This window comes from Orcinus orca, chromosome 9 (genome assembly GCF_937001465.1).
Source record: "Orcinus orca chromosome 9, mOrcOrc1.1, whole genome shotgun sequence".
In the NCBI taxonomy this organism is placed as follows: Eukaryota; Metazoa; Chordata; class Mammalia; order Artiodactyla; family Delphinidae; genus Orcinus; species Orcinus orca.
In genome coordinates this window covers 103,618,110-103,643,874 of record NC_064567.1, presented here as the reverse complement: position 1 = coordinate 103,643,874, position 25,765 = coordinate 103,618,110, and the positions used below count along the sequence as shown (strand labels likewise).

At 37.2% G+C, this 25,765-nt stretch overlaps 2 protein-coding genes and 1 long non-coding RNA gene across 3 annotated transcripts in view; 1 reads left to right on the top strand and 2 right to left on the bottom strand.

Moving 5' to 3' along the window:
- ZPBP (zona pellucida binding protein) overlaps positions 1-12,595 on the bottom strand; it is a 101,617-nt gene extending 89,022 nt beyond the window's left edge. Inside the window, exons 1-3 of the mRNA XM_004277946.2 lie at positions 12,232-12,595; positions 8,760-8,840; positions 837-962 (exon numbers count right to left, since the gene is read on the bottom strand). Of these exons, the coding sequence (XP_004277994.1) occupies positions 837-962; positions 8,760-8,840; positions 12,232-12,358 (334 nt within the window). The 5' untranslated portion in view covers positions 12,359-12,595. The remainder of the gene's footprint in view (positions 1-836; positions 963-8,759; positions 8,841-12,231) is intronic.
- Positions 12,596-15,130: 2,535 nt separating this feature from the next.
- The window catches only part of SPATA48 (spermatogenesis associated 48), a 56,606-nt gene continuing 45,971 nt past the window's right edge, over positions 15,131-25,765 (top strand). Inside the window, exons 1-2 of the mRNA XM_004277947.3 lie at positions 15,131-15,683; positions 23,848-23,945. Of these exons, the coding sequence (XP_004277995.1) occupies positions 15,131-15,683; positions 23,848-23,945 (651 nt within the window). The remainder of the gene's footprint in view (positions 15,684-23,847; positions 23,946-25,765) is intronic.
- LOC125965368 (uncharacterized) lies at positions 19,549-23,032 on the bottom strand. Its single transcript, XR_007479153.1, has 3 exons — positions 22,992-23,032; positions 22,315-22,384; positions 19,549-19,608 (listed from the first exon to the last, which is right to left on the bottom strand). It is a non-coding gene; the product is annotated as an uncharacterized LOC125965368 (long non-coding RNA).

Sequence of the window (25,765 nt, the reverse complement as noted above, 5' to 3'; positions counted from 1 at the left end):
AGAAAATGTGGACCAAATCAATCATACCAATAGTAATCTCTATGTGGTAAAATGTACCTTCATGAGAATAAGACCTTGTTTTCTCAAAAATCTGAAAACTGTAAGGCTACTATTCAGATGTATCTCAAGTCCATCTTCTCCTCTGGATGAGTACCCGAGTACTAAACTTCCTCTTTTGTAAGCACAGCATCAGTAACATATTATTACACAGCTACCACCAAACCATGCAGTATATTTAAGAGCATGTTTTTCATACTAAAATACTGAATGTTAAATTTAGTCAGTTTTTCAAAATCGGTATTAATATTTAGGTTAAATTCAAATATAATCCATACTGTCTGGTCAGGATTTTAATCAGAGTGAAATATAAGATAAAAAATATAAAATCATAACTACTAATAAAGTCTCAAGTTGTCCCTATGTGGGGCTGTATAAAACGAACAAAACCAGAATTTTAAACCTAGAGCTCAAAGTGCTCATTTGTATTTTTAACAAAAGCCAGAATCATATTTGCTTCTTCATACATACTTTGCTAATAAAAGTCTAACTGAGGTAACCAAAATGATTTTATGAATTTTACAATAAAAAAGGAAAATTTTTTGAAATATGTATGCTTAGAGAATTCTCCAGTTTAATCATCCAGTGTGTCTGTATCTCAAATTAAGATCTGGAAAAAACAGTCATGCCATCTACATTGTTAGATTCTAACTCCAAAAAGAAATTGCAAGAAAAAGAAGTGAGCTAATACATGAGCGTATATGAGATACAAATATTCTTTTTGCTCTGAGTACATTTCATACATATTTTTAATTATAACAACTGAAACAGAAGCCCACCTGAAATGATTCTTCCTTTCGGCCCATGCCACTGGAATGATGGGTCTATGAGTTCAGAATTCCGCAGTTGTTGGGTTACACATAACATGTGTGGACTCTTTTGATGGAGCATAACATATACTTTCACTGAAAATAAATATTAAAATGTTCCAATAATATTTTACGTTCATTCACTATCTATAATGGCTTACATTTTTGTAGTCTGGGTTACATGTTTTCAGAAGTTTTCTTTGGATTATTGCTATTGCTTGGTAAGAACTAAATTTCATTGCATTCCATATAACTAACTTTCAAAAACATACACTTAATTTATTTGCGTGTGCGAGTGTATCTTAATCTCAGCATTATGCATTAGTCTTTTTATTCAGAGTTTATATACCAACTTACTTTGTTGTCATAAAATTATTTTAATTACAAAGTATTAAGATAATTCTATATCTATACTTCATCTGTTTTGCAAAGACACCAAACCTGAAAGAAACTGACAAGATAAATTTGTTTAGATTATGGAACAATACATTACTCACAATGATGTAACACAGTGTACTGAATTTTAAAATTGTAATGTGATTAAAAAATTCACAAATATGTGCTTTGATTGATTTTAATTATTAAGCATTTTTCCCACTTTGCTTTAAAATTTAGAGCACTGCTCATTAAACAAGCAAAAATAGTATTCTCTAGGAGATACAAAAGGATCACAGTAAAGATTCAATTGTTTTGCATTTACTCACAAGAAAGCTTTTAGAAAAGCTTCTAGAAACTCCTCAGTAATCCCATGGCAACACTTCACTAATCAACCATATACTAAGATTTTTGTGTTCCAGTAAAATAAAAATTGTTTCTATGAGAATCAAAATTCTCCTTAACTTTAAAGAAACTGTCTCTAAACTTTAACCATACAACATCATGTTTATTGAATGTAGCTTTTAGATAGCTACCCTTACTTAGGTTAAGAAACTTCCCCTCAATTCTTGGTAATTTGTTTTCACGGGACACTTGCACCTATATTCATAAATGTAACTGTATATAATTTTCTTACATTATCCTTTATCTTTTTCCAATTTCAGTACAAATTTGTTATTTAGTGTTTAGCACTATTAAGTTAGGCATCTAAGATTATAATAGCCACATAAAATGAATTAGGCAGATTTCCTTCTATAAATTTTCTCTGAAAGAATGTGTAAAGTGTTTTTGTCCTTGGAAACTATATAGCCTGGTACTTATTTTTTGGCAAGGGAGGAAGTAGCAAAACAAATTTCTGATTAACAATCTGGAGAATTTAATTATTAGTTTACTAAGTAATTTAATCAAGTCTGTTTTAGAAACTTATATTTTAGTAGAGTTATTCACTGTAAGTTTATTATATAAAATTATTCAGAATACTAAATTCTGATTTTTAAATCTCACCATATCTTAATTTATTCATAATATTTTTGTACTTTCATTATTCTCTTGTGAAACAATTACCAAAACTCTGTCTACTAATTGCTCCAAAGACAGCTTTTGGTTCCATTCAATCTATTATTCTTCTCTGGTCTCTTTCATTAATTTCTCCTCTTATTTTATTTCCTACTCACCTCAATTTAAAAGTTTCTTCTTTTTTCTACTTTTAATGAATGCTTATTGTATTAACATGCCATTCCTCAGCACGACTTACTGCTTGATTACTTCTATAAAGATGCTGTCTCCAAATAAGTTCACTTTCTGGGGAATTGAGGATTAGGACTCAAACATATGATTTTAGCGAGAAGGATGATTCAGTCCATCACACTGAGATTCAGTTGTTTTCTTTAACTGAAATGTTAATTCATTTTAAGGATAAATTTAAGCACATCCAATAAAAAGGGAAGTTAGTTATATATGACTGTTTTATAATTTAGGTTTAAAAGCTGTAGTTTTAAAACAAAAGCTGTGATAAAAGCTGTGATATCAGTGTAAATGGCAGAGTAAAGAACTCCAAAAATCATCCCCTTCATAAAGGTAATAAGAAAATGGCATATTATTTGAATCAACATTTTAAGAACTCTGGAAATTAATTAATCAAAGACTTACAGCACCCAGGAAAATGTACTCAGGAAAAACAACTGAATCTCGGTGTCATGGCCTGAATTATGTTTCTCCCTAAAGTCATATGTTTAAGTCCTAATTCCCAGTTCCCCAGAAAGTGAACTTATTTGGAGATAGAGTTTTTATAGAAGTAACCAAGTTAAAATGAGGGCATCAGGGTAGGCCTAAATCCAATATGACTGGTGTCCTTATAAAAAGGGGAAATTTGGACACACAGACAAACACAGAGGAAAACAATGTGAAGAGATATAGGGAGAAGATGGCCATCTCCAAGCCAAGGAAGGAGAACTGGAACAGGTCCTTGCCCTACTGCCCTCAGAAGGACGCACCCAAGCCTCCATGATTGGACTTCTATCCTCCAAAACTGTGAGACAACACATTTCTGTTGTTTAAGCTGCCAGGTCTGTGGTAATTTTTTATCGTACCCCTAGCAAATACACCTGGTAAAAACAGTGAGCTTGTAGCACTTTAAGTTGCTGTATTCCCATTAGAACCAGCAGCCTGGTAGCCACTAGAGGGGCAGATGGGGTTAGGTGGACTTCAGTGCCTCCTTCCCAGAGAATTGTCATTATTTCACCTTTCTGGCAGTGTTCTGGAAGACACCATGCACAAAGCTATCTTTACATGACCTAGCTTGGAGCACACTCACTGTAAAAAGCCTTTTCCCCAAGAGTCTTTGTCAAAAACAACTAGAGCTTGCCACTTAACTTTGTAAATGCCTGAAGCAGTGGGAGTAAACATCAGCTTAACCAAAAGCTTAAGAGGAAAAGCTGGGTAATGACATGTCAATGGGAGCTTTGAAAACTTCAGACACGTTCCTAGGAAAATAGAAGGGCGTGTGCATGCACAGAGTAGGCCACGTGGCCAAGACTGGGCATGCTCAGTAAAGAATGAGAGGCCTTAAAGTTCTCACCTCTGGCTGAAATTGAGCCTCTGTCAGCAGAAAGTGAAGGATATGGTGGAGCTGTCAACTGTCTGGCTAAATGTTTAAGGTAAGCCACGACAAGCTCACAAGGATTCTCAGAAAATATTAGGAGACTAACTGATTCAGGTGTTTAATGAAATCTCTGTTGAACCATTAGCCTACCTAAGCTAACTAAGCAAAGACTTCAGTGGCCACACATGACAAGGAATACAGAATTTAAAGAGAATTAGTTCAGAAAAGTCACTAAACAAATGCTACAGGAATACCTCATTCTACTGTACTTTGCTTTACTGTACCTCACAGATTTTGCATTTTTTACCATCAATGGTTTGTAGCAATCCTGAGTTTCAGATGATGGTTAACATTTTTAGCAATAAAGTATTTTTTAATTAAGGTACATATATTGGTTTTTAACCAAATGCTATTGCACACTTAATAGACTGCAGTACAATGTAAACATAACTTTTATAGGCACTGGGAAACCAAAAAAATTCATGTGCCTTACTTTATTGTGATACTCACTTTATTGTGATGGCCTGTAACTGAACCTGCAATATCTCTGAGTATGCCTGTACAACAAAAAGCAACTACATAAATACCTAGAAAGGGGGAAGAATCTGATTTCCAGAGTACTACATAATATTCCCTACAAAGTCCAGTTTTCAACCAAAAATATGAGTCATGCAAAAACCCAAGAAAGTATAGTCATAGGCAGCAAAAAAAGCAACCAATAGAAACTGTCCCTGAGGAAAGTCAAATTTTGGAGTTACTGGACAAAGACTTCAAATCAGTTATTTTAAATATGATCAAAGAACATCATGCCTAAAGGACTAAAAAAGTATGAAAACGATGTCTCTCCAAATAGAAACTATCAATAAAGGGATAGAAATTATAAAAAAAGATCCAAAGAGAAATTCCAGATTAAAAAGTACAATAACAAATGAAAATTCACAGTTAAGAATCAATAGCAGATCTCAACAGACAGAAGAAAGAATCAGCAAACTTTACGTTACATCAATGGGGGATTTATCCAATCTGAGAAAAAGAAAAATAGAAAGATACGTGAAGATAAATCAACAGTACTCAGAGACCTTTGGGAAACTATCAGGCATGCCAGTATATGCATAAAACTCCCATGGAAGAGTGGAGAGAAAGAGCCAGAAAGAATATTTGAAGAAATAATAGCAAAAACTTCCCAAAATTGATGAAAAACATAAATCCACACATCAAACAAGCCCAATGAACTCAAACTAGGATACATTCAAAGAGATCCACACCTTAGCCACATCATAATCAACTGTGAAAACCCAGAAACAAAGAACCTTGAAAGCAGCAAGACAGAAGCAACTCATTACATAATATGGTCCTCAATAAAATTAGCTTACTTCTCATCAGAAACCATAATGAAATAGAAAGTTTGAATAGACCTAAAACAAGTAAAGTGATTGAATAATAAAAAAAACTTCCCACAAGGAAAAGCCCAGCACCAGTTGAATTCACTTGTGAATACTACCAAACAAGTAGAATTAACAATACTTCACAAACTTCCAAAAAAACAGAAAAGGAGGGAACACACTCCAACTCATTTTATGAAGCCACTATTGCCCTAAAACCAAAATCAGACAAAGACAACACGAGAAATCTACAGACCACTTTTCCTTATGAATATGTACATGATAATCTTCAAAATACTAGCAACCAAATCCAGCAACATGAAAAAGGATTACACATCATAATCAACTCAGATTCATTCCAGAAATGCAAGGCTAGTTCAAAATACAAAAATCAATCAATGTAATACCTTATCATATCAATAGAATAATGGACAAAACCCACTGATCCTCTCAATATATGCAGAAAAATCATTTGACAAAATCCAATACCCTTTCACAATAAAAGCACTCAACAAACTTGGAACAGAAGGAACTCTCTTAATCTTATAAAGGGCATCTACAAAAATTCACAGCTAACATACTTAATAGCAAAAACTGAAATCTTTCCCAGGCCCCCAAGGTCAGGAACAAAACAAAGATATCTGTTAACATCAATATTGAACTGGAGGTTCTACCTGGAGCAACTAGCAAGGAAAAATAGGCAGATTGTAAAAGAAGAAATAAAACTACCTCCATTTGCAGATGACATGATACTATATACAGGAAATTTTAAGGAATAATTCCCCCATCCCCCATTTTAAAAATTAGAGCTCGCAGCGGGAGAGGCCACAGTGGTGAGAGGCCCGCGTACCACAAAAAAAAAAAAAAAAATTAGAGCTATAAATGATTCGGCAAGATGACAGGATACAATACCCATTTGCAAATCTCAATTGTATTTCTATACAGTAGCAATGAGCAATCCAAACATTAAATTGATAAAAACATTCTATTTACAGTAGCATCAAAAAGAATAAAATATTTAGGGATACATTTAACAAAAGTAGTACAAGAAGACTCATACACTGAAAACTGTAAAGCATCATTGAAGGAAAATAAAGAACACCTAAATAAATGAAAAGACACTCCATGTTTATGAACTGCAAGACTGTAGAGTGTTAAGGTGGTAATACTCCCAAGATTGATCAACAGATTCAATGCAATCCCTATAAAAATCCCAATGGGCTTTTATTCCAAAAATTGCCAAAGCTGATTCTAGAATAAAACAAAATTTCAAAGGACCCAGCATAGCCAAAACAATCTTGAAAAAGAGCAAACTTGAAGTACTCACACTTGATAATTTCAAAACTTATTATAAAGCAACAGCAATCAAGACAGTGTGGTACTAGCGTAAGGAAAGACATATATATCAAAGGAATAGAATTTAGAGTCCATAAAAAAAACTCATTCATCTATGGCAAACTGCTCTTCAACAAGAGCACCAAGACATTCAATAGAGAAGGAAAAGTTTCTTAAACAAATGATGCTGGAACAAGGGGATATCCACATGCAAAAGAATGAATTTTGATCCCTACTGTATACCATATGCAAAAATTAATTCAAAATGGATCAAAGATCTAAATATAAGCACTAAAACTATGAAATTCTTTCAAGAAAATGTAGGAGTAACACTTTGTGGCTGCTGATTAAGCAATCACTTCTGATATATGAATCCTAAAGCACCAGTACAAAAGAAAAAATAGAAATCAGACCTTATCAAAGTTTAAAATGTGTGCTTTAAAGAACACTATCAAGAAATGAAAACACAATCCACAGAATAGATGAAAATATTTGCAAATCCAACATCTGATAAGGGTCTAGTATCCAGAACATATTAAAAAAAAAAAAACTCTTCCATCTCAGTAATATAAAAGACAGCCAAATTAAAAATTGGGTAAAGGACTTGAACAGGCATTTCTGTAAAGAAGACATCCAAATGGTCAATAAACATATGAAAAGAGGTTCCACATCACTAGTCATTAGGGAAATGCAAATAAAAAGCACAATGAGAATCTACTTCACATACACTAGGATGGCTAAAATTTTAAAAGATGGACAATAATAAATGTTAATATGGATGTTGGGAAATTTGAATCCTCATAAATTTCTGGTGTCAAAGTACAATAGTTCAGTTCTTTGAAAAATTGTTTGGCAGTTCCTCAAAATGTTAAACATAGAGTTACCATATATCCCAGCAATTTTACTCCTAGGTATACTGAAAACATATGTTCACACAGAAGCTTGTCCAGAAATGTTCATAACAGCACTTTTCAAAATAGCTAAAAAGTGGAAACTTCCTAACTATCCATCAATTGATGGATACACAATTGTAGTATATCCATTCAATGGAGTATTATTCAGCCATAAAAACGAATGATACATTCTGTAACATAAATGAACCTTGAAAACATCATACAAAGTGAAAGAAGCCACACACAAAACACCACATAGTGTATGATTCCACTTATATGAAATGTCCGGAATGGACAAATTTATGGAGACAGAAAGTAGATTAGTGGTTTCCAGGGGCTGGAGTGTGACTGCTTAATGGGTACGGTGTTTCCTTTTAGAGTGATGAAAATGTTATGGAATTACACAGCGCTGATGGTTTCAGAACCTGGTCAATATACTAAAAACTACTCGAATGTATACTTTACAGGAGGAATTTTAAAGCATGTGAATTTACCTCAATTAAAAATATATGTATATATATAAAAAGTTGTAGATGCTATGCCTCATGTTACTACTGCAAAATCTTATTAACCCAAAATCTTTATGATATACAGATCCCATTTAAAAAATGTTTTAGCATAAGAACTGCATATGGGGACTTCCCTGGTGGCGTAGTGGTTGGGAGTCCGCCTGCCAATGCAGGGGACACGGGTTCGATCCCTGGTCCAGGAAGATCCCACATACCACGGAGCAACTAAGCCTGTGCACCACAACTACTGAGCCTGCGCTCTAGAGCCCACAAGCCACAACTACTGAGCCCGCGTGCCACAACTACTGAAGCCCGTGTGTCTAGAGCCCGTGCTCCACAAGGGAAGCCACCATAATGAGAAGCCCATGCACCACAACAAAGAGTAGCCCCTTCTCACCCCAACTAGAGAAAGCCCACGTGCAGCAACGAAGACGTGCAGCAATGGAGCCAAAAATTAATTAATTAATGTTTTTTAAAAGTGCTTTAAAAAAAAAGAACTGCATACATTTAATATTATGTTTAATTATTATACAATAACAAGCAAAAACACTGTAGACAACTTTAATTAGATAGCTTTTAGAAATAATTATTTTTTGCATACTTAAGAAGTTACAGCAAACAGAATTAAACTATATGAATCTAACTCTGTGGAAACAACTTTAATCCATTTCCATAGAGGAAAAGGGCGATAGGAAACTAGGATAACTGGGGAACACTAGCCTTTTGCAAAAGATTGATAAAATTTAAACAACTGCCAATTACTTTCTTACAATTGCTGAAAATCTATTTATTAATACCTGGAAAATTTGGTGATCCCACTATTTTCATTGAATCTTGGGTCAAGTGAATACCTCTTGGTAATTGAGCCAAATATCCCACTATCAAAAACAAAAAGAACAGAATTAATCAACAATCTGGCTCATTACAAATTTCAAGACATTCAAATAGGATACTACCGCAGTATATTTGATGTTTGTTGAAGGGGAGCCATAAATCAATATCCTCTGATATCTGGTATCTCTGTTCCAGCTCTATTCCCTTCATATGCTCCAATGAAATTAACATACCCACCGCTTTCCCTATTATGTCTTACCTTCAGCTTTTTCTACATCCACTTAGAATACTCTCAATAAGTCCAAATCCCCACCCTTCAAGACCCAAATCACAAGTCCCTCCTCCCTCAAACCTTCTGTTTGTCCTCATTTCTTACCTCTTTAGTACATCATCAGCAACACTCACTCTACATTGTATTACAGTTCTTCATGCACAGACATAATTTTCCTTATTTGACTATAAGCTCAATAGTAGGATCAGTGTTTATGTCAACTTATCGAGAATCGATATCTTTTGACTGCCTTCATCCAATTCCCCTCAATCCCGCCTCTGGTAACCACAAATCTGATCTCTTTTGCCATGAGTTTGTTTGTTTTTGAAATATAATTGTCCCACAACACTTTGTTAGTTCCTGTTATACAACATAGTGCTTTGATGTTTCTATACATTTTGAAATGATCACCACGGTTAGTCTAGTTATGATAAGTCATCATACAAAGACATTACATTGCTATTGACTATATTCCCCACACTGTACATTTCAAACTTGTGACTCATTTATTTTGCACCTGGAAGTTTGTACCGCTTAATCTCCCTCACCTACTTCTTCTGTCCCCTTTGGCAAACACCTGCTTGTTCTCTATCTATAACTCTGTTTATGTTTTGATATGTTCGTTCATTTGGTTTTTTAGATTCTACATGTAAGTGAAATCATGCGGCACTTGTCCTTCTCTTATTTCACTTAGCATAGTACCCTCTAGGTCCATCCATGTTGTCACAAATGACAAGATTTCATCATTTTTTTATGGCTGAGTAGGAGTCCACTGTATGTACCTATTATCTTCATTATCCATTCATCTATTGATGGGCACTTTTGTTTTCTTCAGATAAATCCTAGGAGTGATATTGTTGGATCATATGGTAGCTCTATTTTTAATTTTTTGAGGACCTCCATACTGTTCTCCATGGTGGCTGCATCAATTTACATTCCCACCAACAGTGCAGGAGGCTTCCCTTTTCCCCACAGCCTATGCAGCACTTGTTATTTGTTGCCTTTTTGATAATAGCTATTCTAACAGGTGTGAGAATGGTATCTCATTGTGGTTCAGACTTGCATTTCCCTGATGATTAGTGATGTTGAGCATCTTTTTCACGTGCCTATTGGCCATCTGTATGTCTTCCCTTGGAAAAAGGTCTATTCAGATCCTCTGCCCATTTTTTAACTAGACTGTTGTTTTTTGATGTTGAGTTGTTTGTATATTTTGGATATTAACCCTTATAGGATATATTCTTTGCAAATATCTTCTCCCATTCAGTAGGTGGCAGTCAAAACGTACAAATTTCTAGTATTAAGATAAGTACATACTTGGCATGTAATAAACCATATGATAATATAAATTATTATGATAAACATATGATTAATATAATTAACACTGCTGTATGTTACATATGAATTGTTAAGAGTTAATCCTAAGAGCTCTCAACACAGGAAAAAAATTTTTTTCTATTTCTTTAATTTTCTACCCATATAAGATGATGGACATTCCCTCAACTTATTGTGATAATCACTTCATGATGTATGTAAATCAAATCCTTATGTTGTACACCTTATAATTATACAGTGCTGTATGTCACTTATACTTCAATAAAACTGGAAGAAAAAAGTATGTTCCTTAAACCTGGAGGACACAGGGATGGGAAGCAGAAGAGGAAGTTAGGGCCAGACTGGGGAGCTCTTTGTAAGCCATCCTTTGACTCTGCAAAAACCAGCAAGCAAAAAAAAGATTTAATCAAGAAAAAAATAATCTGTCAAGCACTATACCTTGCACCTAGCAAATATTAAATAATAATTGTTAAATATGATATATTCTGATGTTGTTCAGTCCTCGTTGAACAAGTGAATGTTGATGGACACATGAGTGTGCACAGACAAGTGGCAGGAGCAGCACAAAAAATGCAATAAAGCTTAGACCCAAATCTTCTTTGTTGTTAACAGAGAGGAGGTACAGAACCAAGAAGAGTATGCTATTCAAAGTCAGATGACCTGGATTTAAATCCCAACTTCCACTAACGAGTCTTAAGAAAGTCAATTAAAACTCCAGGAGCTTCAGTTTTCTCATCTGCAAAATGAGACTAAATTCCAGATTTAGAGTTTTTGTAGGAACTGAATGGACTATCGTATAAACTATAAAACGCTACATAAATGCTGCTTCACTATTCATACCTTACATATTAAGATACTGCGTTCTTAGTCTACTTCTTATATCCTTAGGCCTGATCTTGTTCTTGGATCAAAACACACACACACACACACACACACACACACACAGAGTCGTACCTAGCATAAGATCATGGGCCATGGTCAAGAAGCATCCTTCTCCTACGGGGTAATTAACAGCTATCAGCTAGTCTCTACTTAAACTAGAATGACCTTTGGACTTTGGCATATTTTGTAATGTCTCTTCACTCCATTTCTTTCCATTCTCCTATCCCCTGTCTACCTCCGCAGCCCTTCCTCATTCATATTCTTGGAGGGCTTCTTTATTCATTGCCCCTTTTCTGCACAAATTGTATTTTAAACAAGCCTCTTTTGAGCTTTGTATGATTCAATTCTGGAGATACTTTATTTCTAAAAAGTCTAAAACTTGAACGCAAAATAACTTTATTTCTAAAAAGTCTAAAACTTGAACGCAAAATAACGCAGCCAAAACCTTTCTAGTTAAATGATGACCGTTGAATTAAGCACTCCCTTCGGTATCTTAACTCTATTTTTAAAACATGAGAAAGTATTTCGGATCTCTGAATCAAAAGGAGGAAAAAAACGGCGGCAGCAGAATATCAAAACTGTTAAGTTTCCAGTCTTTCCTGTACTTTATAGCTAAAACCAATAGATGGAGCTCCAGGACCACGGGAAATGAGAAAGCGGCGGGATGTCTACTCATTCCAAAATACACTGAAATCCTGAGACCCGTACGTCGTGGAAAGCTGGCAAAGGACCCGGGGGCTGATAAGGGGCTTGTTAACAGCCAATTTAATCTCAAGCCTTGAGCTGTGGGTGTTTGAATGACCTCGCCCGTCTATACGACATCAATGTGCCCAGTTCTCCTATTAAATTCAAGAGCGGGACCAGTGATACAGGCTTTCCCATCAGCGGACGCACGTGACACACAGAAACCTCCGGGAGCCGCGGTCCGTAGCCGCCCTCCGCCGCCTCACCTGACGGGGGCGCCCGCAGCACCAGCGCGGAGAACACCAGGACCACCGCGGCCCGGGAGAGCGGGAAGCCCGCGGCCCGGGACCGCCGCCAGCCCCGCCGCGCTCGGCAGGGGGCCGAGGCCTCCATCCACCCGCCGCCTCCGCCGCCGCCGCTGCCGCCGCCGGCCGACACTCAGCGTGGAAAGTCGTTAGGCAGCTCGCGCCCACCCGCCAGCCAGCGGACCGGAAGGGGGGCCGGAAAAAGGGCCACCACTTCCGGCAGGGCGGGGGCGGGGCTGGACGGGTAGTGGAGGCCTGGGGGGCGCGAAGTCGCCCGCCGTCAGGACCCCGCCGTCGCGCAGGCAACCCGGAAAGCATAGGCGACCTGTGGAAAGTTGTGGAGCCGCAGAAGAGTCGCGGGCAGAGGGACGGGCTGGCCGAGTCTGAGTGTTGAGGCCGACTCTGGACCACAGGGCGAGGGTCACGGGAGTGAGGGCTGGTCCAGCCCGAGAGGGCTGCCTCTCTCTCCCGACGTCGGCTGCTGACTACCTACGGATTTATGGGACGCAACTGGGCGATGGATGCAAGGTCCAGCCACTGGGAATGGAAGTGGGCCTTGAGCCCCAGGAAGAGGCTGGGCGGGAAGAACGAGGCAACAGCCTTAGATGGAATGGACCACTCAGCCCGAAAGATGGTCTTTTAATACCTGAGTTCAGAAAGATGCATAAAACCACCTGTCTGCCTACGTGGGTGTTTATAGCCAGAACGTGTTAGAATACTCTGCGTTTCTGCGGTGGGAAGGATTCACTTCACGTGAAGGGAGCTACGATACAAGTAAATCTTACCCAGGTGGTACAAGTACATAGAACAATGAAGTTTAAGCAACAGAAGACAGAATGCCCAATAACCCTGCGTAATCGGAAGAAATGAGTGGTCTACGTGGTCCGAAAGCCATCACTGGGTGTCCTTCTCTCCAGATGAGGGTTTTCGAACTGACAGCCTGAGCACCCACCTGAGTCCACCTCCCCACTTGTTCGGTGGCGTATCTCGAACATCAGTGCCTTCAGATGTATCTTGTTTGTGCCACAGAGAGCATCACCCCTTGCTGTCTTTCAGCTGGCCTGCTTTACCAACTATGTCTTCACAGCTAGAATCGTGTCTGTTTTGCCACCATGTTAACCTCAATTCCTGGGATAGTTCCTGGTATAAAGTAAGCATTCAAATAACCAGTTTATTTTTTAAAAAGAAAAGAACAGAAAACATCTAGCAGAAAGGAAGGAGAGTTCATTTTGGACCAGGACCAGGATGAAGACATTTCTTAAGGATTACGTAAATATCCAAAGAAGTCCTTGGTTCTTATTAAAGGAAATTGAAATTTCTGCTTATTTCTTGAGTTTTCTGGCTATCTTTATGCATGTGCTAATTGGTAAAATGTATCCAGTACAGTTTATTCTACTGAGTAGATTTACTTCTTTAGGAATCCTTTCTAATCTGTATAAAGTCTTGAATTGAGTACAGCCTGTTCAGGCATGTCTTAGTAAAGAGACCTGCATGATTTAGATCCAGCCAGCATTTTGGTCAAGGTCTTGCACTTCCTTTGAGCACACCTAGTAAACAAATTTTACTGAATAGTGCCCAATAAATCACTATATTTGTCTGGATATATATTCTGCTAAAATTCCTTTTAATTTTTATAAACAAGTCAACCTGCACAACATGATTTTTACCAAATGAACTTTGGACTGTGGACTTATAGAGAATAAAGGGCAGAGAGGACTGTTCAGACCATGCTAAATCTTGAAATCTCTGTTTTCTGTAATTCAGTCCCTCCTGCCTTGGTCTGCTGTGTAAATTCCTAATATTTAACCTGAGAATAAGAAGTAATATTGGAGATCTTAGTTAATGTATGGTGTGATTCTAAAGATGGAAAGCTGATTGCTGAAAATCAGAAAGTGGGTCTGTTATTCATATTTGCACTTTTTACTCCAGTAGGGATGGTGTTAGCTTTTGTGCCCAAATTCTACTGTCTGGAATTCCTTTGATAGCAGTTTTCGTGCAAGACCAAGTTACCTAGTTGAAATGAGCTTTTAAATGAACAGTATATTGATGATGTCTTTTTTTGCATTGAGATAATAGCTGCTACTTACTGTAGTTTCCTGAAATGAGATTAAGAACTTCATTGCTCTTACTCTGCCATCATGGTAGCAAAAAGGTAAGTAAGGATAATGTAGGGCACGTAAAAGATGAACCTGTACTTTGACTATAAATTGCAAGTTACTTTCCTTAAAAATTAGATACATTGATTTAACTGTAATGTAATACATGTTCATTTTTTGTACTGCATTTAAATTTACAATTTATATAGGCAGTGTGTTTTGTACTTTTTTATATCTATCAGGTAAATACTTAAAATATCTCAGAGATATGTTTTAAAAAATATATTGCCTCTTCATTAACTGCTTTATTTATACCCTTTACTGAATCTCATTTACCCAGAAAGTATCAACTTATGGAAAAATTTAAAAATGAGCACAGTTTTCCTGAGCATTGCTGAGGAAACTGTCATGGAGATTTTACTGACAAGTCTGTTTTTGTTTTTCCTAAGAATTAAATTATGATGTATATAATAAATGGTCCAATGTGTTAGAGTTCTAGCTGTTGCCAAGCAACATGGGCTCTGTTTCGTTTAGTTTTTTCTGTTCTGATCCCTTACTTCCTTTGATGAAGAAAAAATATTTACCTTAAAAATTTTTTAAAAGAAAAAACTCTATTGACATTGAGAAAGCCAAATCAATAACTATGTTAGGTTAACCAGTCGTCAGTGGTTAGAAATATAAGAGTTTTATAGTTAAAGAGAAAGGAGACTTCAGAAGCAATTAACATACAGTCACCCACAATTTTAAAGAGAAAGGCCGCATATATGGAGTCACAGCACACACCTGGAAAGATAAGTATCTCTGAAGGATCCTTCCTTTCAAGAACAAAGGCTGTTGAGAATATAGATTACCCACACTATCATGCTCTCTTACGAAAACTGAACATGCCTTTTGTGAAAGGAGTTGAGGACAGACATGACTGTGGCAGAATTGAAAAGAAAGGCAACCCTACTTTTCTTAAATTTCACCCTTATCCCCCTTCAGTCCTGCCAGACTATCATTTACACTGTCCTTATCCCACACCATATGGGCCAGATTATCCATTATTTCCACTTCGGGATGATGTACCCTTAGGTGACACCTGTTCAGGGTTTGTGAGTCCTGGTGGTGATGCTGACTTAAAGCCTGGCGTTGGCAGAACCATACCAAGCTTGGTAGATTTCAGTGATGTGAAACCTCAACATCGAGTTCCCAGGCCAGACACAGGATTTCAGACGACATTAAAAAGGAAAAAAATATTACTAGAAGAACTAAAACAAGACAGGAGATGGAATTCCAGGGCAGTACCAGACATTTCCATCAGAGCAAGACTTGGAGGTAAATGAAGTGACATGGGCTTTGTAATTTTTAAACACTCAAATGAGAGAGAAGAGCATGGATCTAAGATTTAGCAGTTCATTTGACATAAAATTGTAAAAGACCAAATAAGGAATCTTATTTTTAAATTATGGATTGTAAGGAAAAAGTAATAAGAATGATAAGCCTTTTTTAAACCTGTTTGTAAAAAAAATAGTTGGTTTTCAAAAAATACATTCATCAGTATGTGGCCAACACAAAGTATATATCAGATAATTTATTCTAAACACACAGATAACCTAATTTTGCCACAAAGGAATTTATATTTAACTTTGATAATTGTGTATCATGCCTCCTTATCTGTCTCTGTCCTTTGAAATAATTAATTTGCTGATGATTATCAAAGAGTTAGGTTACAGGAGCTGAAATGCAATGCGAAAGTAGTTGAAAGTAAATTTTGAGGTCTTGTAAGAACAGGAGCTGAAGAGAGGCAACCCCTGCATAAATAACTCCACCACATTCCTAGAGGCAGAATTTGATGAACACTCACTGACTGCTGCACCTTTTGGTTTCTCTGTAAGAACTCCCAGAGGGTGTCACAAGCCTGGCCCAGAAGTGGTGAGAAACTTCCAGGAGAAATCCACGGGCAGTGTTCCTGTATGGAATGTGCCTGGTAGGCAGGGAGTGAAAAGAGATTAACATGTTTGAGCATGTGGGAAAGGCAAAGACCAAGTGCTATAGCAAGAGATGCTGAGCTTGCTGTAGCCTTAAGAGGCTGCGCCCTCTTCACCACTCTTCTGCAGTGCCCAGCCACAGACCAGAAGCCTAGGGAGGCTGTGTGGAGGAACAGTGACATCATTGTTTTTTGGAGCAGTGGAAGCTCATGGTTCCTGCTACTCCTCCATGAAGAGAGGCCATAGGCACTTGGGACTAGGAAGGGAGTACGAATCAGGGCAAAGGTAGTAGAAATGCAAAGCCCCACAACATAATGGTCCCAAGCCACACTCTCCAGATACCCGCTCTTGAACAAGAAAAGACCAATTTGATGAGAGATAAGCAAGGGATAAGAACTATGCTTTTAATGTGCACTCCAGTTGTGGCCTCAGCAGGTAGGCTTAGGGAAATTCCTTAGCTTGGAATGTTCACGTAAATATATAAATGAGGTCCAATAACATTTTAAGAAATAATTATTTTATAATCCGTTTGAAATACCATCTAGGGAAATAAGGTATTACTGAGAATCAAATGCAATTCACATTGAAGGAACCATTGATGAGTTCAGGCCAGTCTTACAGCCATAGTACAGTTTTCACTGATTCTGAACTAGTGACCAATTTTCTGATCTGTCCAGAAAGGAGCTTGAGCTCAATCTTTGGTTAATGTTTCAATGTACACTAATAGTCATTATCAAGAACTCTTCTTTAAAGGAATCGAAGTCATTTTTCATTGTGGTCCTATTTTAGACAAGTATGACACTTAGCTTGTAAGCAGAAAATCCCAACCTAGTGTAATTTTTAAGAACAATATTGATTTGTTTTTGTAAGTTTTCCTAAGAGTGAACTGTCAAAGCATTCCAACAAATTAGAGGTGAAGAAGCTAACTTATGACTGAAATAGGGATAACAGACATTGCACCAACAGTTCAGAACCAAATATAGAGCTCATCTAGCCTCTATTTCACTGCCTAGATCAGTACAGCAGAATGCAGAAGATAGGCTCTAGAGTGAGACTGTCTGTACTCTATTCCTGGCAGGAAATTTACTTGCACCATGACTCGGGACTCGTTGCTAATCTCTATGCCTGTGTATCCTTATTTATAAAATTCAGATACTAGTTATAATTTATAATAGCGAGGGCTATTTACCGTTATTCATGTAAAAATATCTGACAAAGGAATGAACCAATTACATTTGTTAGATGTTGTAAAGTTAAACAAAGTCATGTTAAGTTAAAGTCCAGAATTTTCAGTTCCTTCATATATAAATTATCTTATAAAATTGTAGGAGTTGAATGAATTAAGATAGGTAAAATACTTAGCAAAATTCGTGGAACCTGGTAAAGCATTTAATTAGTAGTAGCTGTTATGAGCTATTAACAGTTTCAAAGAACAATACTTGAAGTTCAGGGATTGATTTCAATATAATTTGGCCTATGCTTTCAGTGATTCTGGAAATAATCATTAATTATAAATAATAAATACTTTCAGTTTTTAGCAAACCTAAATACACATAATTTCTCATACATTCCGATAAAGAAGGATATCTTCTCAGAATTAATTATATCACACACCATTATGCTTTTCAGTGGACTTTCATAAATATCAAAACAAGATCCTGAAAGAGTATATCACTGATTTTTTGTCCTATTTCAACCTTATCTAGACATTTAACCGTGGTCAGTTGTTTTTTGTTCCTAGTTCCATCCTGTCATGGGAGCCACACCCTCATGGCCTCATCTGAACCTAATTACCCAAAGGCCCCACCTCCAAATACCATCATATTGGGGTAGGGACAACAACATATGAATTTTGGGGTACACACCCTCAGTAACAACCATCTTAACCATTTTTAAGTGTGTAGTTCATTGGTGTTAAGCACATTATTGTGCAGCCATCACCACTGTCCACCTGCATAACTCCTTCCATCTTACCAAACGGAAATTCTATATCCATCAAATACTAACTACATTTCCCTCCCTCCTCTCAACCCCTAGCAATCATTTTACTTTCTTTCTCTATGAATTTGACCACTTTAGCTACCTCATATGAGCAAAATCATACAGTATTTGTCTTTTTGTGACTGGCTTGTTTCACTTAGCATAGTGTCCTCATGGACAGCAGTGTTCTTGCTGTAGCATATGTCAGAATTCCTTCCTTTTTAAGGCTGAATAATTTTCCATTTTATGTACATACCATGTTTTGTTTATCCTTTCATCCATTAATGGACACTTTGGTTGCTTCGCCTTTTGGCTATTGTGAATAATGCTGCTATGAATGTGGGTGTACAGATATCTCTTCAAGATCCCACTTTCTGTTCTTTGGGGTATATACCGAAAGGTGGAATTGCTCAATGGTAATTCTGTGTTTAATGTTTTGAGGAACCAGCTATTGTTTTCCATAGTGGCTAATCCATTTTACATTGCCACACAATGTATTAATGCACAGTTACAATTCCTTACATTCAAGGAATAAACCCCACTTGGTCATGGTGTATAATCCTTTCAAATGTGTGTTAAATTCCGTTTTCTAGTATTTGAGGATTTTCGCATCAGTATTCATCAGGATATTGGTCCATTTCTTCTTGTAGCGTCTTTGTCTGGCTTTGGTATCAGTTGGCCTTATGGAATGAATTTGGAAGTGTTCTCTTCAATTTTTTTGGAAGAGCTTGAAGTGGATTAGTGTTAATTCTTTTTTAAATATTTTGTAGAATTTACCAGTGAAGCCATCTGATCTGGAGCTTTTCTTCATTGGGAGTTTTGATTACTGATTCAATCTCCTTATTAGTTATAGGTCTGTTCATATTTTCTGTTTCTTCATGATTCAGTCTTGGTAGGCTATGTGTTTTTAGGAATTTGTCCATTTCATGTAGGTTATATAATCGTTTGGTGTACAACTGTTCATAGTACTTTCTTATAATCCTTTTTTATTTCTGTAAAATTGTTGGTTCTAAACCTCAGGAGTTCCCCAGATGAAATCCAAAACTGGCCCCTGTACTCACAGGGCAAGGAGAAAGAGGCAGACTCTCCAGACGGGTAGGTGGCAGGTTTAATTACCAAGGAAACTTACTTATGCTTGTCTTAGGTGCCTTAAGATGAGTAGATCTCTGCACCCACCCTCCAGAATCTTCAAGTTTATGTAGAGGACTTATCAGGGTTCAGTCACGTATACTGTCCAGATGGTCTCAACGAAGCGTTACTCTCTCAAAGCTGTGTTCCTGAAACAGCTCCTCCTGTGGGAACAGTGGGCAGAACATACATTCATTTCAAGGACAGAGGAGGGCGTAGGAGCCTCTGATTGCCTGAGTTCAGCTCATGGGTCAGTGGGTGGTCACATCCTCTCAATGACCTCCAGCAAAAATCAGTTGTAATGTCCCTTCTTTCATTTGTGATTTTAGTTACTTGAGCCTTCTTTCTTTTTCTCTGAGTCAGTCTAGCTAGATGTTTGTCAATTTTGTTGATCTTTTCAAGAACCAACTCTTGCTTTCATTGATTTTCCCTATTGTTTTTCTATTCTCTATTTTGTGTATTTCTGACCTAATCTTTATTATTTTCTTTTTTCTGCTAGCTTTGGGTTTAGTTTGTTCTTTTTCTAGTTTTTTAAGGTGCAAATTTAGGTGGTTGATTTGAGATATTTCTTCTTTAATACAAGCATTTATACCTATGAGTTTTCCTCTTAGCACTACTTTTGCTGAACCCCATTACTTATGTTTTTGTTTTCATTTGTCTCAAGATAATTTCTAATTTCCCATGTTATTTCTTCTTTAACCCAATGGTTATTTAGGGGTGTGGTGTTTAATTTTCATATATCAGTTTTTAATTTTATTCCAGTCTATTGATTTCTAGTTTCATTCCATTGTGTTCAGAAAGTATTAATATATTTTACATGCTTTCAGTCCTTTTAAGTTTTCTAAGACTTGCTTTGTCACCTACAATATAGCCTAGAGAATGTTCTAAGTGCACCTGAGAAAAATGTGTATTCCACTTGGGTATTCTGTTGGTTTGAGTGTTCTGTAAATGTCTGTTAGGTCAAATTGTTGTTTAAGTCCTCTACTTCCTTGCTGATCTTTGTCTGGTTGTTCTATTCATTATTGAAAGTAGGGTACTAAAGTCTTCAACTGTTATTGTAGGGCCGTTTCTCTCTTCAATTCTGTCAATATTTGTATCACGTATTTTGAAGGTTGGATGTTTGGTTCGTATAAATAAAATAGAGAATAGAAAAACAGCAGAAAAAATAACCTAAACCTAAAGTTGGTTCTTTGAAAATATCAACATAATTAACCTACCTTTTGCTATATTGAGAAAGAAAACTCAGGGAAGACCACTCACAAAGGGTATTTTAGATGTTTAAAAAAAAAAATCTGTCTGTAACCATTAGAGGAGAGGTAACACATGAATAAAAGAAAAAATACATAGAATAGTCCTTGAATCTTTCTTCTAAGGTTTTGGCTTCCTTAAAAACACCTTGTTATGGAAATGTTTTATAATAAAAATAATAAGGCCTATAGGAAAATAGTGTTCATAGTAGACTCCTCCAAACTCATACAGTTTCATGGGTTACACACAAAACCCATTCACTGTAAAAATACGATCACAGTTTTAAACATGTTAAATCTCTAATAAATGAGGAAATACTTTTGTCAAGGAAATAATACAGTGCTTTCCTTGACAAAAGACTTGATATTTGTTTGGTGGCATGAAAGCAATGAAGTTAGACTGTGGGTTACGAAGGAGAGGTGTGTAATAGCTGTTCCCAAAAGTGGCTTTTGGCAGCTCACCCCTTCCTGTGTGTGCCTGCCACTTTTCCAACCATAAAATGAGGTCTGTTTCCTTCTCACATTGACTCTGGGCTTGGACATATGAGTGGCTTTAGCCAATAAGATATTAGCAAGCATGATGCAAGTGGAGGCCTGGTAAGTACTTGCACATTGAGATTGGTCATTTAGGGATTGTTCCCCTGGAGTTTCAGTCACTATTTTGTGAGAGACCCAACCTAGATCCAGAGGGGAAGAAAAATAAGGCATTGGTCATCAGGCCCAGCTGAGCTCCCAGCTAACAGTCAATACCAACTTGCCAGCCATGTGAGTGAGGTCATTTTGAACATTTTCAGCTATCGGAGCTATGCCTTATGACAGAACAATTCAGAGTCCCAGTAGATGATGAATGGTTGTTTTAAGCTACTAGGTTTGAGGTTATTTTGCAGCACTAGTTACTGAAACAAGGTAGAAGAAAGGATGTCATCATACTTAGATGTAAGCATAGTGCCCCTGAGGTATATAGTTGTAATTCATTGCCCTGTTTACTTCTACTCTGGCTTAAAGTCAAAATTTTAGTTTTCTTGTTTTTCTACTTTCCTTTTTTTTTTTTTTTCTAAGTAGCTGCTAGAATGGCTTCAAATCAGAGGATACCAAAAAGCACCATATTGCTGCTGATGGCATGAGAATCTACTGGAGGGTTTTCTTTGGCCAGCTGAGTCACAGACAGAATTATCCTTCTTCTCAAAACTGAAAAGATCATGGAATTCAGCACGGCCTCTCTCACTCTGCCTTGGCCTCTTGCCTCTGCTTCTGTATTAGTTTTTTCTTGCTGCTATAACAAACTGCCACAAACTTAGCACCTTTAAACAAAGGCCATTTATTACTGACAAGTTTGTGGGTCAAAAACCTGAGCAGGCTTAACTCTGTTCTCTATTTGAGATCCAACTGCCAAAGTCAAGGTGTGCTCTTTGTTCATATCTGGAGAGTCTGGGGAGAAATCTACTTTGGGACTCATTCTAACTGTGCAGAATACAGTCCCTGACATCTGAGGCGCCCGTTTCCTTGCTCTCTGGCAGCAGGGGATGCACTCTTCTCCTGGAGTCTTCTCACATGGCCTGCTCCATCTTCACAGTCAGTAGTGCTGTGTCAAGGCCTTCTCACTTGCTACTTTCTGTCACTTACCTTCAGAATCCACAGAGGGTCCCCCGTTCTCCAGCCCTTCATTGCCACTTCTGAGTTTGCAGGTTCTGTCCTGCTTGGTCAAATATTGACTGAATCAACATCATCATTATGAAGATGATATTGCTTACTACTGTAGGTACTAATAATGTTACAACTACTAACTGATAATGTTATAAACTGCATGCCAGAAATTTGCCAATTCCTTTAAATACATTAATGGTAGTTTTTACAACTCTGACAGCAATCATTAAAGGTAAGAAAAATAAGACTCAGGGGGGTCAAATAATTCACGAGGTCACAGTGGCACCTTAGCCAGGAAGTATATACATTATTAAGCCCCAGGTATTGCTGTAGTCTCTTATGGAGCTTCACCAGATTGCTATCCATGGTGACCAGGGTGCTCCTGTGTTATCCCAAATCCCTCTCACAGTTCATCTCACCTATGCTTAGATATCTCTGTACTGTCCAGCTAGCTCCCAGTTTTAGCATTTTAGTTCATCTTTTGCTGAGTTAGATTAATTCATGGGGCAAAGCTAAAAAGTGGAGGACCAAGTTAGAAGACCCCATGCAGTAGGAAAAGGATCTCTGTGGTACAACCGTTATCTTCACCTACACTAGTCCCCTGTCCAAACCAGAGTAATTTGCCAAAGTTATCAGTCTCTCTTATTAAGACTTACCAAGGAGGATAGGTCCAAAGCTTTCATGTCCTGACATTGGCCTACCTCTTTTGTTCATCTTCCACCATTCCCTGGCTGCCATTTCAAGATGTAGCTATACCCAACCTTCAGTAAGAGTTGTGATGCTGCTCTCACAGGGCAAGCCTACCATTGTACATACTGTTCCCACATCTGGAATGACTCTTCTTCCTCCACTTCCCCTTTGTTATCCAAGTCATACTCAATTGTCAAGATGAGGTCCAGTCTTATCTTCAGGAAGATGTTCCTAACTCCCTACAATCTGGCTGGATTAGATGTCCCTCCTCTGCACTCCCACAGCACTCAGAGCTCAACAATGATCACAGTCACCACATTGTAGTGAAATTATCTACTTACATGTCTGTCTTTTCCATTTGTTCATGAGCACCTCAAAACCAGGAAACCTGTTTTCCATCTTTATACATTCATCTGCTTTCATTTGTGGTGAGGTAAATATTTGTTGAAGGCAGCTTTTATATTTGCCCATCTCTTATCATTAGGTTGAATTATCTACATAGTAAACTCCTTTGTGTCACCACCATCCCCAACCTGTCTGCGTGCACACGCACAGATTAATAGTGCCCAAGAGATCTCTTCCAATAATAAATAATAAATAACAAATAATTGTACACTATTTAATTAATCTAACACATAAATTCCAGAGTACTTCTGTTCTCACTGCTGAGAAAAGTTGTTAGATAATCCATGGAAAAGTCAATACCACACAGTTTAGCTTTCTAGTAGGAAGTATTTCTGGTGGAAGAAGAAATTCCTATTGCATTGTGTACATTTGTATTTCTTACGTATGTACCCAAAGCACATACATTTTTGTTTTCAGGTTGGACAAGCCCACTGAGAGTTACTGCCTTACAACCTCATCATGAAGAATACTCAGTAAATCACCTATATACATTTGATGAGAAAGCAACATGTACCGTAAGGTTTTCTTACTGCATAGCGTTATGTAGTATTTGTAATCAATTTATTTCCTTGTCTGTATTTGATATTTTATGCCCTGTAAAAAATAGCTACGCATACTGAGTGAAGTAAGTCAGATAGAGAAAGAGAAATATCATATGATATTGCTTATATGCAGAATCTAAAAAAAAAATGATACAAATGAACTTATTTACAAAACAGAAACAGACTTAGAGAACAAACTTATGGTTACCAGAGGGGAAGGGTGGGGGGTGGGAAGAATAGTTAGGAAGTATGGGATTGACATGTACACACTGCTATATTTAAAATAGATAACCAATAAGGACCTACTGTATAGCACAGGGAACTCTGCTCAGTATTATGTTACAACCTAAATGGGAAAAGAATTTGATAAAGAATAGGTACATGTATATGTATAACTGAATCACTTTGCTGTACATCTGAAGCTAACACAACATTGCCAATCAACTATACTCCAAATATAAAATAAAAAGTTTAAAAAAAATAGCTACCATTTATAAAGTACTCCTTATGGGCCAGGCACTATGTAGAAGTTCACAGTTATTGTATATTATGCATGTCTGTGCATCCCTACAACAGAACAGTACTATGGAAGAAGAATGAGTAGTAGATGATGGTAGTGCCCAACACAGGCCCCTCTACTGGCAAGTGCACCCTCCCCAGTGGCAGTAGGCAATAGCCACTAAATGTCTGCCAGCTGCCAGCTGGACACTGCACCCTCCCACATTGACCACTCAGGCTTTGGCCAATGACTGACTTCCTTGAAGAAACAGAATAAAGCTAGATTTCAGCTGAAACCACATTCCCACTGGTGTGTTTTCCTTGTTGTATCCTACACTTCACCTACAGCACTCCTACCATGTATTAATTGAACAAAAATTGTGTTTGAGTCCCTGCTTCTGGACAAGACAGTGTTGTTATCCCCATATTATTTGAGAAATCTGAAGTCCTGTGATGTTAAGCAACTGACTTTTGACCACAAACTTTAAACCTAGATATATGTCTGAATCATCCTATATGGATTAATAGATTCTAAACCCATGGTATTTAAATTACTTGAAGACTCCCCAAGGAATACATAGATATGACAAGGGATTAAAAAAATAAACAGCTTTACTGAGGTATGTTTTACACACCATAAAGTTTGCCCACTTAAAGTGTTCAATTCAGTGGGGTTTTTTTCTTCATTTTTTAAGGATATTCACTGAATTGTACAACCATTGCCACATCTAATTTTAGAACTCTTTCATCACTCCAAAAATAAACCCATGCCTATTAGCAGTAAAGATACGGATGCTTTCAAGGAGTCAATTTCCATTTCTGTTACTCTTGTATGTACTCCTTCCTAAAGTTGATCTGCCTGATAAATTATCTGTACTTAGAGATACAGATTGATTTCTTCTTTTCCCTCTTTCCCCACCTCTCCCTTTGCCTTTTCTAATTTTACCACAAAGAGGAATGGAGCATACCTCCCACAAATCATGTACTAGGGTATATGGCCATGGAATAAAAAGGTCATTCAAAATAAATGTCACCAATGCCTCCTTTACTCAAGATGCCATCCACCCATGCCAGGGCTTCATGTCTTTCTTTGTCTATGCATTTTTCTCTATAAGAAAATTAAAGCATTAGAAATGAGGGAGATTTGACCTGTTTTGAGCTATTCTAAATTCAGATAAAAGGCAGAATTTGTTTACAAGGGTAAAGAAAATTTGTTAGTTTCACTTATTCCATCTCCAGACTCTTCAAAGAGTCTATTGCTCCTTCTGGTAAGTCCTGTGAAAGCAAATGAAAGG